The 15,280-nt window shown below is 39.2% G+C and overlaps 1 protein-coding gene across 1 annotated transcript in view; it reads right to left on the bottom strand.

The window, feature by feature from the left end:
- The window catches only part of LOC119401559 (uncharacterized), a 123,281-nt gene that overhangs the window by 37,072 nt on the left and 70,929 nt on the right, over positions 1-15,280 (bottom strand). The window contains exons 15-30 of the mRNA XM_037668461.2: positions 14,348-14,524; positions 13,923-14,033; positions 13,335-13,429; positions 12,704-12,925; positions 11,745-11,907; positions 10,180-10,371; positions 9,818-9,997; positions 6,896-7,120; positions 6,257-6,448; positions 5,852-5,992; positions 5,371-5,471; positions 4,144-4,344; positions 3,442-3,646; positions 2,716-2,967; positions 937-1,175; positions 448-667 (exon numbers count right to left, since the gene is read on the bottom strand). Coding sequence (XP_037524389.1) covers positions 448-667; positions 937-1,175; positions 2,716-2,967; positions 3,442-3,646; positions 4,144-4,344; positions 5,371-5,471; positions 5,852-5,992; positions 6,257-6,448; positions 6,896-7,120; positions 9,818-9,997; positions 10,180-10,371; positions 11,745-11,907; positions 12,704-12,925; positions 13,335-13,429; positions 13,923-14,033; positions 14,348-14,524 — 2,916 coding nt within the window. The remainder of the gene's footprint in view (positions 1-447; positions 668-936; positions 1,176-2,715; positions 2,968-3,441; positions 3,647-4,143; positions 4,345-5,370; positions 5,472-5,851; positions 5,993-6,256; positions 6,449-6,895; positions 7,121-9,817; positions 9,998-10,179; positions 10,372-11,744; positions 11,908-12,703; positions 12,926-13,334; positions 13,430-13,922; positions 14,034-14,347; positions 14,525-15,280) is intronic.

Here is a 15,280-nt window from a genome sequence, read left to right as displayed (position 1 = left end):
AATATGTGCACACACATGCACACAGAAGTACGTACTATAGTGTATTTTCAACCTTCTAAGCTTTCATAAGGACCAAGTGGGTTGTTGAACTAACTGAAAATTTTTAATTAATTGTGTAAGAATATAATGCTAGGTATAATGTACATATGAGCAAGCAGACAAAATAGCCTCAGCTTGTAGCTTGAACATATGAGAAAATAAAATTCTGTCACAAGGAAATTGAAAGATAAAGTGGTGTCTGAATAAAAAGAGAGAGGGCAAACAATTATTCACTTTGGTGTAAAAAAAAAATGTCCAGATACAATATCCCAGCACGTCCTTGATAGGAGAGCCAGACATGGACCTGCAGTGGATGTTCTATATTTTGTAGTTTCCAAAATGCTGCAGGGATATTGGAGCATGGTCTAGATGTTCCATGGATAAAGTGTTTTTACAGGGACATATTACCTTCAGGCACACAGTCCGGAATGATCGAACTTGGTTTCCACTGTTCCTTGTTGGCACATTCATACGTCTTGGCTTGTTCCCCATCTGTGAATTTGAATCCACTGTTGCACGTGGCCAGGCACCGGTAACCTGTGTTCTCTTCATTTGGCAAGCAGTTGACAACTCCATTTGTAGGTGGAGCAAGAGACCAAGCTACGCAAGTAGTTGCTTGCACTGACACCTAGAATAGAGAAAAGGATGCATTGAATATGTATTTTTTAGACCGTTCTCAAGACCATTTGCTTGAGTGTGAGCTGATCATTTTGAACTTCATCGGTAAAAGTATATTCTTTATCAAGTAACAGTTTGTTAAAAATAAGACGCATTGCAAACTTGGTTTTACAGTAAGCAACAATCCCAAGCAGTATTGTTGCCTTACGCCAATTTTTTTTTCAGTTGCTTGTTTGTGCTCTTTTTTTTTTCTTTTCTTGTATAGTAAATGTTACTAACCTGGAAGTAGCAGAAAGCCTGGTTTCCAAATCTGTCTGTGCCAGTGACAGTGACGTTTCTGTAGCCGCCAATGGGTATCACAGCACTCTCAGGGGTCAGTGTAATTTCCACAGCTCCAGACTTGTCAGTAGCATTGATAAATTTCCGTGTCTCATTAAAATTGACTAGGTAGCTCTCCTGACGTTCAGTCAGTTCTACCACATATGACTGAGGGCATGTCAGTGATGGTGGTGTATAGTCTGAAAGGTGAACATTTATAAGACTGCTGCAATTCATTTGTTTCCTGTTCTCCTAAAGGGCAATAAGCAGTGACTTTTGATAATAGGATGGCACAATAATATTCAGAGCTGCTACTTGGTTCAGATATTAGCTAGATTAAAGAAACTACCTCTGTAACAGACTTTTTCAATAATGAAGGCATGCAAAATCATCTGCGTTTATTAAATGATTACAAGAATAAACAAATTGATATTTGCGATGTAAAATTGTCTGAATTGTATGATTTTTTCTTAACTTAAGCCCTTCGTCTAAAATTGTTTGACTTTATATAAATAAACACTTAAGCTGTCACTAATGCAATACTATAGTAGTGATGAAGTGTTGTGTTGGTCCATCACGCAGATCTAAACAGGATGTATGAAAATGCAGGACGTTCTGTAAAGGGTAACTAACAATCGATGTATATTTTGGTGGTTCGTTTCCATTCATATTTTGCTGAACATGATTCATTACAAATTTTTGTGTTAACAGTGTCAATGAACATGCTTGTAACTGAGCTGCTGTCTTTGTACGGGGGCGAAGGACTCCCTCAAGCCATTCAAATGGTTTTTCCCTTCGCCTCCGATCACATGTATTGTGATGAATCAATACAATCAAATCAATCAATCAATCAATCTCTTGTGACACCCTGTTCCTGAAAAGATGCCATATTGGTAGGCTTGTGCAAATAGTAAATTTTAGGCTCGAAGCGAATAGTGATTTGGTCGAATAATTTCGAATCGAATTTGAATAGTATATATGACATATTATAAAGAAAAATGAGCATATTTGTCATGACCCAACTAACCTGCACAATGTTTTTTTAAAATTGAAACAAGGCTCATGCAAATGTCATTCTTGTTGGTTTAAAGGAAGTGGAAGCAACTTTGAATAGTAGCAAGATTTGGCTTTCGGTAGAATGCAAGTGATAACCTGTAAAATATGTTACCTTGTAAAATTTACTATACTTAGAGCATATAAGCTGGTATAACAAGCTTTTAAACTTAAAAAATGATTAATCATTGTGAGGGTAATATGTTATTTAAGCTTGAAGTGGGCTTCGCGGCAGTGGGAATTTCCTTAAAAAGTTGTCTTCACGGCACAGCACCCCTCTACTGCAGTGAAACCACTTTTACAGGGGGCTACATCTGGTTTATATATGGCTATTCGTTCATTTCGAATACTTCGAAATTTAGAATAATTTAAATTCGTTTCGAAGCGAATTCGAATACTGTAGTATTCGTTCAAATCGCTCGAATATTCGCACAAGCCTACATATTGGCAGTAATTTATTCCTTGTAAATGAGAAAAAAGGATATGCATTCCTTATGTCTACTGAAGTTCAATTTATCTTGTGAAGACTCTTAAAATGGTGAAATGTGAGTAAATTATAACATAAGCAACTGTTAATTACATTGACCAACCATCTCCTTAATTCAACTATCAAATTACGGGGGCTGAACAGAAGATCATTCTGGAGAAAGCATTCCCTTTTTGCTCAATGAACTAAAGCATACATACCTGGTACAGTGATGTTTATTGTGCACACAGCTACGTTGCCGTCAAAGTCATAGGCAGTATATTCAACAACAGTGTCTTCAAACACAACTGCAGGAGGCTTGAAGCCTGCTGGGCGGACTTCAAAGCGTGCAATGCGTCCTGAATTATCAACAGCATGTGGGACTGAGAAGTTGACGGGAACATGGCCCGATGGCGTGCGTTCCAGAACAAGGGGGTGTGAAGGGCAGTTGATGAATGCTGGTGGTTCTCTATCTGCAAGTTCATACAAACAAGGCATATCCTATAGTTTCCATGCAACTAAATTGGTTGTAATATATCCTTGTGCAACTAAGCAAGCTCATGAACCTTTTATTTCAGTGTGCGCTATAACAGTTCGATGACAAAATACTTTAGCAATATTTTCAAAGTTTTCTTTACTGGAGGCTGAAAGGGAGAAGTGTAGGCTATGGAGTAAGGTTCTCTAACACTGCATAAAAATATTTACTGAAGCCATAAAGCACAAGATGAGTGGTTATATCATGTTTTCTACACACTACCAAATGCCTATTGTTCCCTTCATTTGAATATGTACTGAATCACCCACATAACATGATAGCCATTGTTTATTTATCGCTCAACAGCCACAAATGAAGCATAGTTGTCTATTGAGCCCGGCTACTACTGTAGTGTCCTTATAATAATCCTTCTCCTTTACTTGACTGCATGCAAGTAACAAGAGCAACTCACCAACACAGAAAGAATAGCCGTTGTCATAGCCAAGCAGAACCTCTTCTTCGGTGTCTTCACAGCCCATAAGCTCAAACTTGAGGCAAGGGTTTTTGTTGTACGATACTATACCCAAGATGACGTAGCGTGCTCGTACACTCAATGGCAGTGGAATTACAGTCAGCTCTCCATAGTTCTTGGAATCTCTGCTTGTCAAGTTGAAATTCTGAAAACATGTAAAAGTGCATTTCAGAGTGAACAAAACATTTGAATACCAGTAGCATTTCACATAACAGCACGACTGATGGCTAAACTTTGTATTTTTGTTTATATATAGCTGAAGTTAATTTAAGAAATGGCGCAGAGGTCAGCCTGCGGCTGACTCCTATAACCCGAACAAACATCTTAGAAGCCAATAAAACCAGAAAGTGGCTCTAAAGGGCACATTTTATAGTTTATGCAACTTGGATACTTTTGGAGGTATAGTTTGTACCACCATTAGTAGATGAGGGACGACAAACTTGATTTTCATTTTTTACGAGTAGAACATTTGAATATTTTTTTCTGCATGCAAGAATTTTATGACAAAGGCCTGCTGTGCATTAAATCATTACGCTCTTCAAAGATTTATGTGATTGTTTACAGGCATTAGTTGCACCTTTCGGTTTATTGTAACATGACTCTCTCGGGGTGTAATTAGATGTAGGATCAAAATACACTTACAGGGAAATAGACAACAAAGTTTTCATTTTCTCTTGTCTTGTAGAAGAAACGCAGCTCTGTTGGGCGACCCACAACATCATTTGTCACAACACCTTTGACTAAAAGGGCTTTAATGTGGTATATCTTGCGCAAGTCAACAGTCACATATGTGAAGGCTTCTTGTTGACCACACCAACCCGTGGCACTGTTGAGGCGAATATTCTAGAACGTGTGAGAAAGAGAAAAGACAGTCAGCTGGTTTCACAGTGTGATAAGTTACTTCCTTTTTCTTTAGGTTGGTAAGGTTGTATTGATAGACAGTTTGAAGTGCAAGAACAATAACTGATAAAGTGAACTCTGTGGAAACCTGCAATGTGAAAAAGATTTACGAGAAGAAAAGTTGGCATCACCAGATTGCAGCAAAGAGCTACAAAGGAAGCCCCACTTGGACTCCTCACAATAAAAGCTTTAGAAAAACGAAGAGCCGCTTATGTTAGATTATGTCATAAAATTATTTGTCAAGTTGTATCTATAGTAATGTTGGTTGTAATGAGACTTATTTCAGCATATCTGCTGGATTCCTGCTCGCTCTAACCTGTGATTCTGAGTTTCAGCTATTACTCTGAGCAGAGCCTGTAATGATGTGTCAAAATGAAAATGTAAACTTTTCCAACTTTACTGCGTGGAAGGCAGCACCTGTTCCTAACTAATTGCTGTTTCTTATATGTTGGGGTAATTTGCTTAATGACTGTGCAGTGGCGTAAACCCGGAAGAATCACAAGGGGGGGGCACACATCGTGCCATAGCGGCCATTTTGTTTTTATAAATATAGGTTTTATTTTTATTTATATAAGACAAAATCATGCTTTGAAATAAAATTTAAAAAATCTAGCGTGGGGTCCCTACTCACGTAATTGCCTTATTCTATTGAGTCTTCTCTGCACTGGTCGAGCGGCAGTTGCGATTTCAATAGTCTCACACCCCTGAGGGGTACTGAACACAGGTGCACACAACAATATAAACAGGAATTTGAAAAAGCCAAATGCGCTACATTTACCTGTCAAGCAATTCAAGTATATGATGTTTGAAAGACAAATCTCAAGGGGGGACACATTCAAGGGGTGTCCCTCCCAGCCTGGACACAAGGGGGGTCAGGACCACCCTGACACCCCCCCCCCCCCATTTACGCCACTGTGACTGTGTATATTTTTGTGAATGCTATGAGGCAAACTTCAGGTAGTGCCTTACCTTTGGCTCATAGTTGCTCCTGTGTGAAGTGGCATTGATGGCACTGTCTGGTATGGCACCAGAGGTTATTCCAAGTGCCTTCACAACTTTACATTCAGCACCTGGAAAGAGCATAAATTTTGTCTCAGAGTCCCATACTTAAATCTGCTGCATTTCAATGATAATTTATCTCTATGTCTTGCTTTAGATTGCATGAAAAGCTCCTTGGACACTGAGTAAAGAACTTCACAAAGCTTGCTCTTGGGCAAGTTAATTAAAATTTTAGGTATGTGCCATATAGCACTAACATTATATTTGAGGTATACTGCTATAAGAAAAGACTACAGCAAAGGAAAAGACTACAGCATAGCTGCAGCTTTTCATTCTGATTAGGCTTCAGGCCTTACGCTTGGTCTTGCAAGCTGCTTCACTATTTGTACACCAGTGCAATTTGACTGTTCATCTAATGCTAACTGCAGCTTGAATTAAAGAGAGCACTCACTTTTCACGCAGGTGATGGGGTCAGTAGTGTATGGGACATAACCTGGACGATTGCAGGCAAATACCACCTCTGATCCTTGCTCAAAGCTGGTTGCAATTTGGTAGCCATCTGCAGGGCGGCCTGGATCTTCACAAACTGGGCCTGCAAAACATGGTTTTGTTCAAAGGTGAATCGTGGATGAAGTAAACAGTTTTCATATCATGCCTGGGGCTCTGTGCCTAGCTTTCTTCTAGTTGGGCATATTATTCCTACAATTTCCTTTCTTAATAACTTTCTCATTAATAGCGGTATATTTTGAACAATCAACACGATATCCACCTACATACATCTGCGTTACCTTAACAATAAATAGCAGAAGTGTCATTATTGAATGTGTCAGTTAATAAGCAGGTAGAAATGACATGCCTTCACATCTGAGGTCTCCAAAATCCCATGTTCCATCCTCCTGGCAGCGAATAACATTGTCGTTCAGCTTGCTCTTGCCAACGAGTGTAAACGTGTCCTCACAACCAAAGAAGAAGCTTGCACGATACTTTGTGTCCACATGGAATCCATATGTAGCTCCAATTGTGTCTGGTGGAGGTCCACAGTCAGTTCCTGCATGAACAGAGGTGTTGTTGGAAAAGAGGTACCCTTACTTTGTGTTTGGAGAGAGAGAGCGTATGTGTGTGTGTGAGAGAGAGAGAGTAAAACTTGAGCACATTCTTTAGTAGCAAAAAGAAAAGCGCAAAAACTGTACATCACAAATTGGATAGATGAGTCATTCTTTGGCTCTCATTATAGGTGTTCCGGATGTCCTCCCAGAAATGTATTGCAAAAATTAGGCATGAAATGAATATTTGATCAAAGACAATCCATGTGAAAGATTTTCTTGAGTTTTTAAATATCATCACTGCTTCTTCAGATTTTAAAAAAAAAATTTCTGTAATCGTTCTACATGCTAATTATTAACCTTGAGCTTTGCCTTCAGAAATGTGTCTGTCTGGGTTTTGCACAAAAGCTATGAGCAAAATGAAAGGCATACTGGAGATGTCAGAATCTTACTGTGACACTCTGGAGGTGAGCCTGAGAGCCAGTAGTCAGGTTTGCCATCTTTTGGATTGTAGACACACTGCCTGAAGCCAGCTGTGGCAGTCTCCCTCAGTGGTCTTCCAACTTCATTGCAAGAAACCGTTACATTCTTTTGAAACACCAGGTACTCAGATGCTGCATTTGACCGCACTGCCAATCCCTGTGTTGCGTCATCATCCAAAAGAGGGCAGGTGGCAACTGAAATGTTACAGAAGCATGTTAAAGAAGTGCTGAACCTACTTTGACAACAGATTTAGCACCATATCTGATATACAAACTCCTCCAGTTATAGGGCATGAACACCCCCACACGCTTAAAGAGAGATATTGCTGTAAAATGCCTTGAGGAAGTGTGCCTTAAATTAAATCTGAGATCTTTACTAAATGTTTACAACCTAATAATGTACATATAGTTATGCATTTGTACATTTCACTAAGTAACATGGTAGAGCCAAGTGAAATACATCTCAAACCTCATTATAACAAAGTCACATCTGCCACGAAAATAACTTCGTTATATCCGAAAATTCGTTATAAATGTTTATTTGTAACATTGTAGCTATGACAAGACTATTATTCATTTACTTCATTATAACCGATAATTCGTTATATCCGTGTTCGTTATATCGAGGGTTGAGTGTATGATCAAAATTCTCTACAGTACTGTTACATTGTCCATTTATTACAAATACTGTTAATGTTCTATTTCAAATCACAAACTAGGTCTGCTCCTTCAACTCTCAAACTCTTACACTTTGAAGAGGACCCTTTGAATCTTTCACATATTTTCTGCCAACAATGATTAACTGCATTGTACACATGGCTTTGCAGGCCCTGCATAGGCAGGTGCGCAAAGTCATTAACAGAGGTGCTTTGAATTCAGATTGGAGGTGCCAGTGCCCAATAGTTCACAATTTAACACCGTGCACAGGCAGTGCAAGACCAGCTGTATCGCTTCTCTTTTTCTTTTATTTATTTTCTCTCATTTTTGCCTCATGGAACAGGTTTATATTTATGTTTAACTACTTACTTAACTACTTACATGTGTTATACTTAACGTCATGTCTATGTTTTATATGCTTTGGGCACTGAATTGCAGTAGTTGCAGAGGTTGAACTTCTGAACAAAATGCTAATTAACAGATCAGCATTACTGTTGCTTTTGAACTGTATACTGCATTATTGAGATTATATAGCAAATCAGCCACTGAGCTATTGCGCAGCATAATTCACAATTCCAAAGTGGCCTATGCAACATCAAAAAACAGATTCAACAATGTCAGCAAAGGCAGTAAAGTCACAAGTATTTGAGAGAAGAACAATGTCATAATGAAAGTAGTATGGTCACTCTAAGCTTTCCATGTACCAAATATAATAATAATAATAATTGTTGGGGTTTAATGTCTCAAAACCACAATATGATTATGAGGGACGCCGTTATGGAGGGCTCCGGGAATTCCGACCACCTGGGGTTTTTTAATGTGCACCTAAATCCATAATTAACGTGCACCTAAATCCATTTTCACCTCCATCGAAAATGCGGTCGTCGCAGCTGGGATTCGATCCCGCAACCTTCGGGTCAGCAGTCGAGTACCATAACCACTAGACCACTGTGGTGGGTTTTCCATGTACCTAAAGCTGTCTCATGTTCATCGAAGGCAAATTTATCAGTGAGGAGAATTGCTTGCTTTTACTGTTCTCTCATTCTGCCAACCATATTTACATATATATATACAGTAAAACCTCGGTGATATGAATCTCACGGGGTTACCAAAAATATTCGTATCATCCGAAATTCGTATCACCAGAAAACATGGAAAATTAGAATGCGACAAAAGAAAGTTGGCATACGTTTTGATTTAGTGTTTCTCAGGGCCTCAGCGACGTCATCAACAGCTCTGAATGATTGCCAGTAAAGTTTTTAGACGTCAGCGATCATACTTGTACTTGTAAATATACGGTGCATGCGCGCGTGTGTAATTAACAGATGTGTTGTGCCCCGTGACCGCTAGTAGCCCCTTCCTATTCTTACTACAATTTTCTGCATGACACCAGAGTACTGCGGCGAAAGTGACTTAAACGCTTCGCAAGCGATAGATAGAGGCCAAGCTCTTTTGCCAAGACCGTCCGCTTTGTCTCTTGGGGTCTTCGTCCACGTTTCATGGGACTTCATGACGGGCCCGCAGCCCAAGTTTGGCTTGTTTCATAGAACGTCTGATTGCGGGGACGTGGCTTGCATCGACGTGGCAGGCCCGTGTTAACACAGTACAAAGACGCTGCTGTCTTGAGCACAGGAGCACGCTTCAACGCGTCGGAAAAAGAAAAGAGCGACGTCAACGTCATCTGTAACCTAAACGCGAAGGCGCCTAAAGACCTCCAAGATTCGCGCGCACTATCTTGGAGGCAACGACGCACCGTTGATGGTCACGTAGCACGCATGCCCGCAGCCCGCGCACGACTGCCGCGTCTTCCGTGACAGCGCGGGCAGCACCTCTTCGTACCTGTGCGCTAGCGTACGTTCGTATCAAACGTCGCGGGGTGCAAATCTGTTCGCAACAACCGTACTCCAATACATTGCAGGCTAATGGGCCTTGGCCGGGACCACAGGAAAATTCGTGTCACCCCGAAATTCGTACGAGCCGTGATCGTATGACCGAGGCTTTACTGTAGCCTGCATGCTAAGTTCTATTCACACAGCCGCTTTTTTCCTTAAATGAACAAAGTCTGTTTTGCTTATGCTTGGTCTGTATAAGGCTTTTAGGATTGTAAAGAAGCACGGGGCTTCTGAGTAAAGCATCTGTGACATATTAACAGTCAGTATTGCTTAATAATATTACACTTCACACTGCTGTATCTGAAAAAAAAAAAAGAAAACCAAGGGTGAGGGGTATACATACTCTGGCAAGTAGGCACAGTGCCATTCCAATTGCCTCCACTTGTGCACGTGAGTGTTGTGCTTCCCAGCATGATGTAGCCAAAGTTGCATTGGAAGTGAACGGTGTCTCCGAAGTGGTAAATGGATTTCGTTGATAGGAGCTGACCATTTTCGGGACTGTCCAAAGCTGAGCACATTTTTGCTGCATTGGAAGATTGGTGTAGTTTAATGGATCAACAAGTTATTTCTGTACACTAAACCTCTGTTTCAACAAGTTCTATAAGTTGTAAGGGGCTTAGTGTAATTAAGTTAATTTATCCCTTCTGTTGACAGCAACTGGGTAATTGATTTTGTACTAAGAAAAGATGTCAAGGGCTCACTTACGAACACACGTCTTGTTGATGCGGTACATGTCGCCATCTCTTAATCCTGTTTCACTGGGAAGAATGTTGAATCCGTTTGTGCCGTTTGTCATGTACAAATCATAGCCAACATTGCAGAGGCAGTTGAAACTTCCCGGATTATTTATGCATCGCTGGTCACATCCACCATTTTTCTGCACACATTCATTCACATCTGAAAAATGATGAGTAATCAGCACACGAACAGTTCACTTTGTTTCTTGGAATACTAGCTTCAGTTATGCAGCTTATGTATACTGTATGCTGAGACATTATACACATGATGTATGTTATTTTCTTTTTGCTGTTCTGCAACTATAAAGAACCTGCCAGCCATAACATTTCTTTTTCCTGTGCATTTAGAAACAGTATAGTAAAACACTAGGAGGGATTATTTTAAGCATAATGTTGCTATTTTATGTCAAGCAGTAATTTAAAGACTACATATACCTTGTATTATTTTTCTGACTGAGCATTACAGATTATACAAGGTATTGAGGCAAGAAATGCATTAGTTAGTTTTAAGGTGGGGTGAGAATTTGTTTGGTAAAAAAATTTTATTTCTCAAAAGCACATTTTTAGAGGTTTGTGTACCTTTTTCTCGGGAACTATAAAGCATAAGCTCACAAAAATTCTCAGATGTCTTAATTCGTGGTATTTACATAACTGGAACTAGAATCAGTAGCCTATGTGCCTTAGTATTTTTTTAGTATGAAAAAAACCATTTGTAAGTGGCAATTTTCGTACATCGACAAAAGTAGAAAAGCATAACAAATCTAGTTTTTGCTGTACGCTCACAATTTTAGTTCCACTTCTGTGAAGCATGGGTTGCTACCTTTGTACAAAATTGCAATACTCTGCAGTTAGTATATCTTAACAAAAAAAGTACACATGTAGAAAAACGAAAAAAACTAAAATAAAGAACACTAAATACAATTTAAAACTAATTTTGAGCTCCAATGCAACCTGTGTCTATCTTTATATTTCCTTGCAAATTTTATAGCCATAGCTTTTATTACCACTGCTGTACAACCATATTTTGAAACTCATTTTCAGAGTCTCACCTCACCTCGGCATAAGTGCTGTGAGAAACCAATGTGACGAAACTCTGGTGATCTTGGTTCTGGCTTCCCAACAGTAGCACGCAATGCGTGAAAATCACTCCCACGAAAATTTGCACAACACACGGATTATGTTACATTTCATGGCTTGGGGTCGAAGTCAGTTGTCTGCACCTAAAGTGTTTTGCTTTCATCTTTCGGTATAAAATTTGTATGCCTCAATGTCACAAGATGCAGTTTATTTGATCAGCAGCTTTCATAAGGTTTCAAGTTTAAAAAGAGGCATTAAAAATAACAGTTTTCAACCTGGAGAACGTCATATGCCCTGAATTTGTTCTCCAGACTGGCGTATGCTTCGCATGGCACAAACGAAAACCTTGCCAGCCAAGGCAGCACAGTTCATTAAAGTACTGATAGTGTTAATGGTGAGTGCATAGTCCCTATGTTTTCTTCTTCTTGCCTTAGAAACTATACATGCAGATCTTACCAAGGCAGTCTTGACGAGAGCAGCCCATCAGCTCCAGCCTCATGCAAGGGGCGCCCACATATTCCACAATGAGTACACGTACATATCGAGCCTCAAATGGCAGTGGCAGGTTGACCACAGCTAAGCCAGAGCCTCCATTTGGGGTGAGACGAAACTCGAGGGCCTGCGGATGTATAGTACTCCAGATTAGCGGTGTTTGGTGACCTTGTGTTAAGCACTACCAAATACCAGCAGCTAACAAATTTTCGTCAAAGTACTGCCACCATTCAATGAGTACTTAATGATAAGTTAAGACCTGTTGGAACTACACAAGTTTTAGCTAATTTGAAATTAAAAGTTATTCTTTTTAATCAACAGATCCGGATGTGAATTATCATTCTCTTCAATCCTGGCATATTATGTGAGAATGAATTTGTACCTTGGTGTTCTAATGCACTTTTGAGAGCTTTGAACAACACCGAATTGTTTTCCAAGATGGATGAACCTAGCATTTCAACTCCATATGCAATAACATGTAGTGTACACAATTACATTAATTTTATTTCACAAAGTGAAGTCATGCCTTTCACAGTAAAATAATTTTGATTCCTTGGACAGTAGTAGTGAAGGCGGCATTTTCATGGCAGTAGCAGGTCAAAGCACTCGAATGAGAATGAGGCAATGGCTGTTCTATGAAAATATAAAATATTGACAGCATATCACTATGCTTGGCTGCATTATTATGGAAAGTAATCTTTGCTAAATGAACCAAAGGAATTAACAGTAATAGTAGTTAGTTTCACACTAGTAAATTACTAACTGAATACCAAATGGCTGCCCATAAAATTTAGGTGTGCATACCACACACTTAATTTTATACATGTTACCATACTTTTTACATTGTGTGAAAACATGTGTTAGTGATAGGCAAATTGAACCGAGAAAAAAAAAAAGAAGAAAGAAATATATAATATACATACCTTTCCTGTGGGATCAGCAAAGTCCCTGAAGATGTCAGTGAGGTCATCAGTGTACTGGATGCGCACACTAAGAGGGAATGCTTGGGAGCCATCGTCACGAACCACTGTCTGTGTTCGGAAGCCTCGTACCACTGTAGGTGCACTTAGGTCAACCTGAACCCAGTTCTCGCCTGAGCGAGGTATGTTACCACACCATCCACGAGGGCCATCCAATCGAACATTCTGCATGGAATGTAAATCAAGTTGCTTGTTTGTTCCCTTATCGCTAAAATGTAGAAATATCCAGCTGATTAAGCTTATGAGTTTCACGCAACGAAATCTAAGGCAGTCTCGGCCTATTCAAACCACATTGTTAGCCCCTCGAAAAATTTTCCTTTCTTTCGTTCACTTGAAATGCTGCCACTCTTTCCCTGCCCAAGACACACCGTGACAGCATATCTACAGCTGGGGGCATATATTAAAATTTAAGGAGAAAGCATGAGCTCAGTGGTGAAGACCTTGACTTCTGAAAAAGTTGGTTTCTCTATGGGAATGAAACTTGTTTGCAATACATTAAATATTTCCTGTTATTCATAGCATCATTAGCATTACCTTTGTAGCCCCTTCCATGTTTAATGAAGTCAGCACTTACATTTTTGTGGTATCCTCCTTCTGTACCAGAAACCTTGATACTTGTGTCAGGTATGGCTCCATTACTCAGCCCGAGGTCACCAACTGGCCTGCAGTCTGTATGTTTAAAGCACAGTTTTCATATGTAATATGATTGCTTTCTGTAATCAAATGTGGAACACTAGTAAAAAAATAGAGCTAAGCTATTTTTTTCACCTCTTCCGCATACTCCTTTTACATACTCCTTTTAAAGTAGGACAGCTGCTCTGAACCTAAATCTGGTTACAGATACAATGACAATGTAGTACTGTTACCATCATAGAGTGAAGTGGCTTTAACAACATCACCAAGTTTTATGCTCTTTTCTGTAGAATGAAATTGGGATTTGTCACCAAATACATTGGTGAACTTCTTTTTCACAACCTAAAATATAGACTACGATTTCGTACTGCTATCATTGCTTAGGTTTAAGTCTACAGCTGTTTCTCAATTCTGCATATGCAAATGTCGTGACATAAAAAAAATTTAGGGATTAGTTCGTATTCCCATTGCTCTTTCCAGTGGTAAACTAATTTTATAATGTGTCAAATTAGCCATGCAGTGAACGCACCTAGGTTGGGCTCAAAGCCTTTCTTGCACTTGCAGAAAAAGCCTCCAGCAGTGTTTGTGCAGATGGTTGATGCTGAGTCACAGGCTGATGATGACGCACATTCATTTATATCTGAAATGTTTCATACAGTGATTGATGACTGTTATGACCATTTAAAAATGGTGCATATCTTACAGCTGAAACATCGAAGGTGATGTAAGCCTAACAGCAAATAGCAGGTCATGGTCATGTACATATTGGTACACAAACCTTGTTTTTTTTTTGTGTTCATAAGCAAATACATCAAAAGGCAGCCACATCTTTGTGCATTTGTTTGTGGAATTTTTCTTATTATTAGAAAAAGAATAAATGCACCCTCTGTTTGGAGCCTGTGTCCCACAAAAAGTGAAAGAAGTATTAATGCACTTTCCCTTTGTCATGCTTACCTCGGCAAGTTGGAAGGTTATCAAAAGTCTGGTTAGGTCCACAAGTAACAACATGACTTCCTTCAAGCCTGTAGCCCTTGTGGCACTGTATTTTTGCTTCATCCTCAAAGTAGTATGTTCTCCTTGAGTCTAGCACAAAGCCATTTTTGATGTCTGGGAGGTCTAAACACTGAGCCCCTGCAGCAAAATGTGAACATAGGTGAAGACACAAGCATACTTTGTGTCGCAAAAGTCTATTGTCTATTGATATCACTTTTTAACTGCCTATGCATTTAGCCTTCAATTGTGGAGTGTTAGCAATACATTTAGCCACTGTAATGCATTCTGGAAATTCTATGTTGTAAACTTAAAGCAAAAGGAAATTTCACGATATTTTATGTATATATGCACTGTACTTAAAAGATTTTTTCTAATGAAACATTTTAACACTTCTCACTAACTGTATGTGCAACTGAAGTGTACAATTGCAGACTGTAATAAAGTAAGGATTGCTGTGTGGATCTTAAGATCACTTTCTTTCTCTTCAGAACCTAAAAAAAACCAAGTGCATCTGGCAAAATATGCAAAGGAAAGATGATATGATATCTAACAAGTTGTGTAAACTTTATTTAAAGTATGTTACACTTTGCGTTTTCCTGCACAGCTCAATTAATTCTTGTGTGCAGTCATTATCATGCAACTGTATATCTGTGTATACTATTTACTTATTATGGGCTCCTATAATAACAAAGCCACTGAGATTTTTAAAATTTTATGAGCAATACTTGAGCAGAAGTGACAATGCTTTCTGATGTATTCAGACAGAGCCCATTGTATAGCTTACTCAGCTAACGCTTTACTGGACAGAAGCTCATCACTGAAAATGTTGCAGCTGGTAGCATAGCCAGAAATCTTTTTTCAGGGGATTAACTATACTTTATGTATGTTCATGCG

The sequence above is a fragment of the Rhipicephalus sanguineus genome, chromosome 1 (assembly GCF_013339695.2).
Source record: "Rhipicephalus sanguineus isolate Rsan-2018 chromosome 1, BIME_Rsan_1.4, whole genome shotgun sequence".
NCBI classification, from domain to species: domain Eukaryota; kingdom Metazoa; phylum Arthropoda; class Arachnida; order Ixodida; family Ixodidae; genus Rhipicephalus; species Rhipicephalus sanguineus.
Note: the sequence above shows the minus strand (reverse complement) of the source record. Positions and strands in the feature narration are given on the sequence as shown.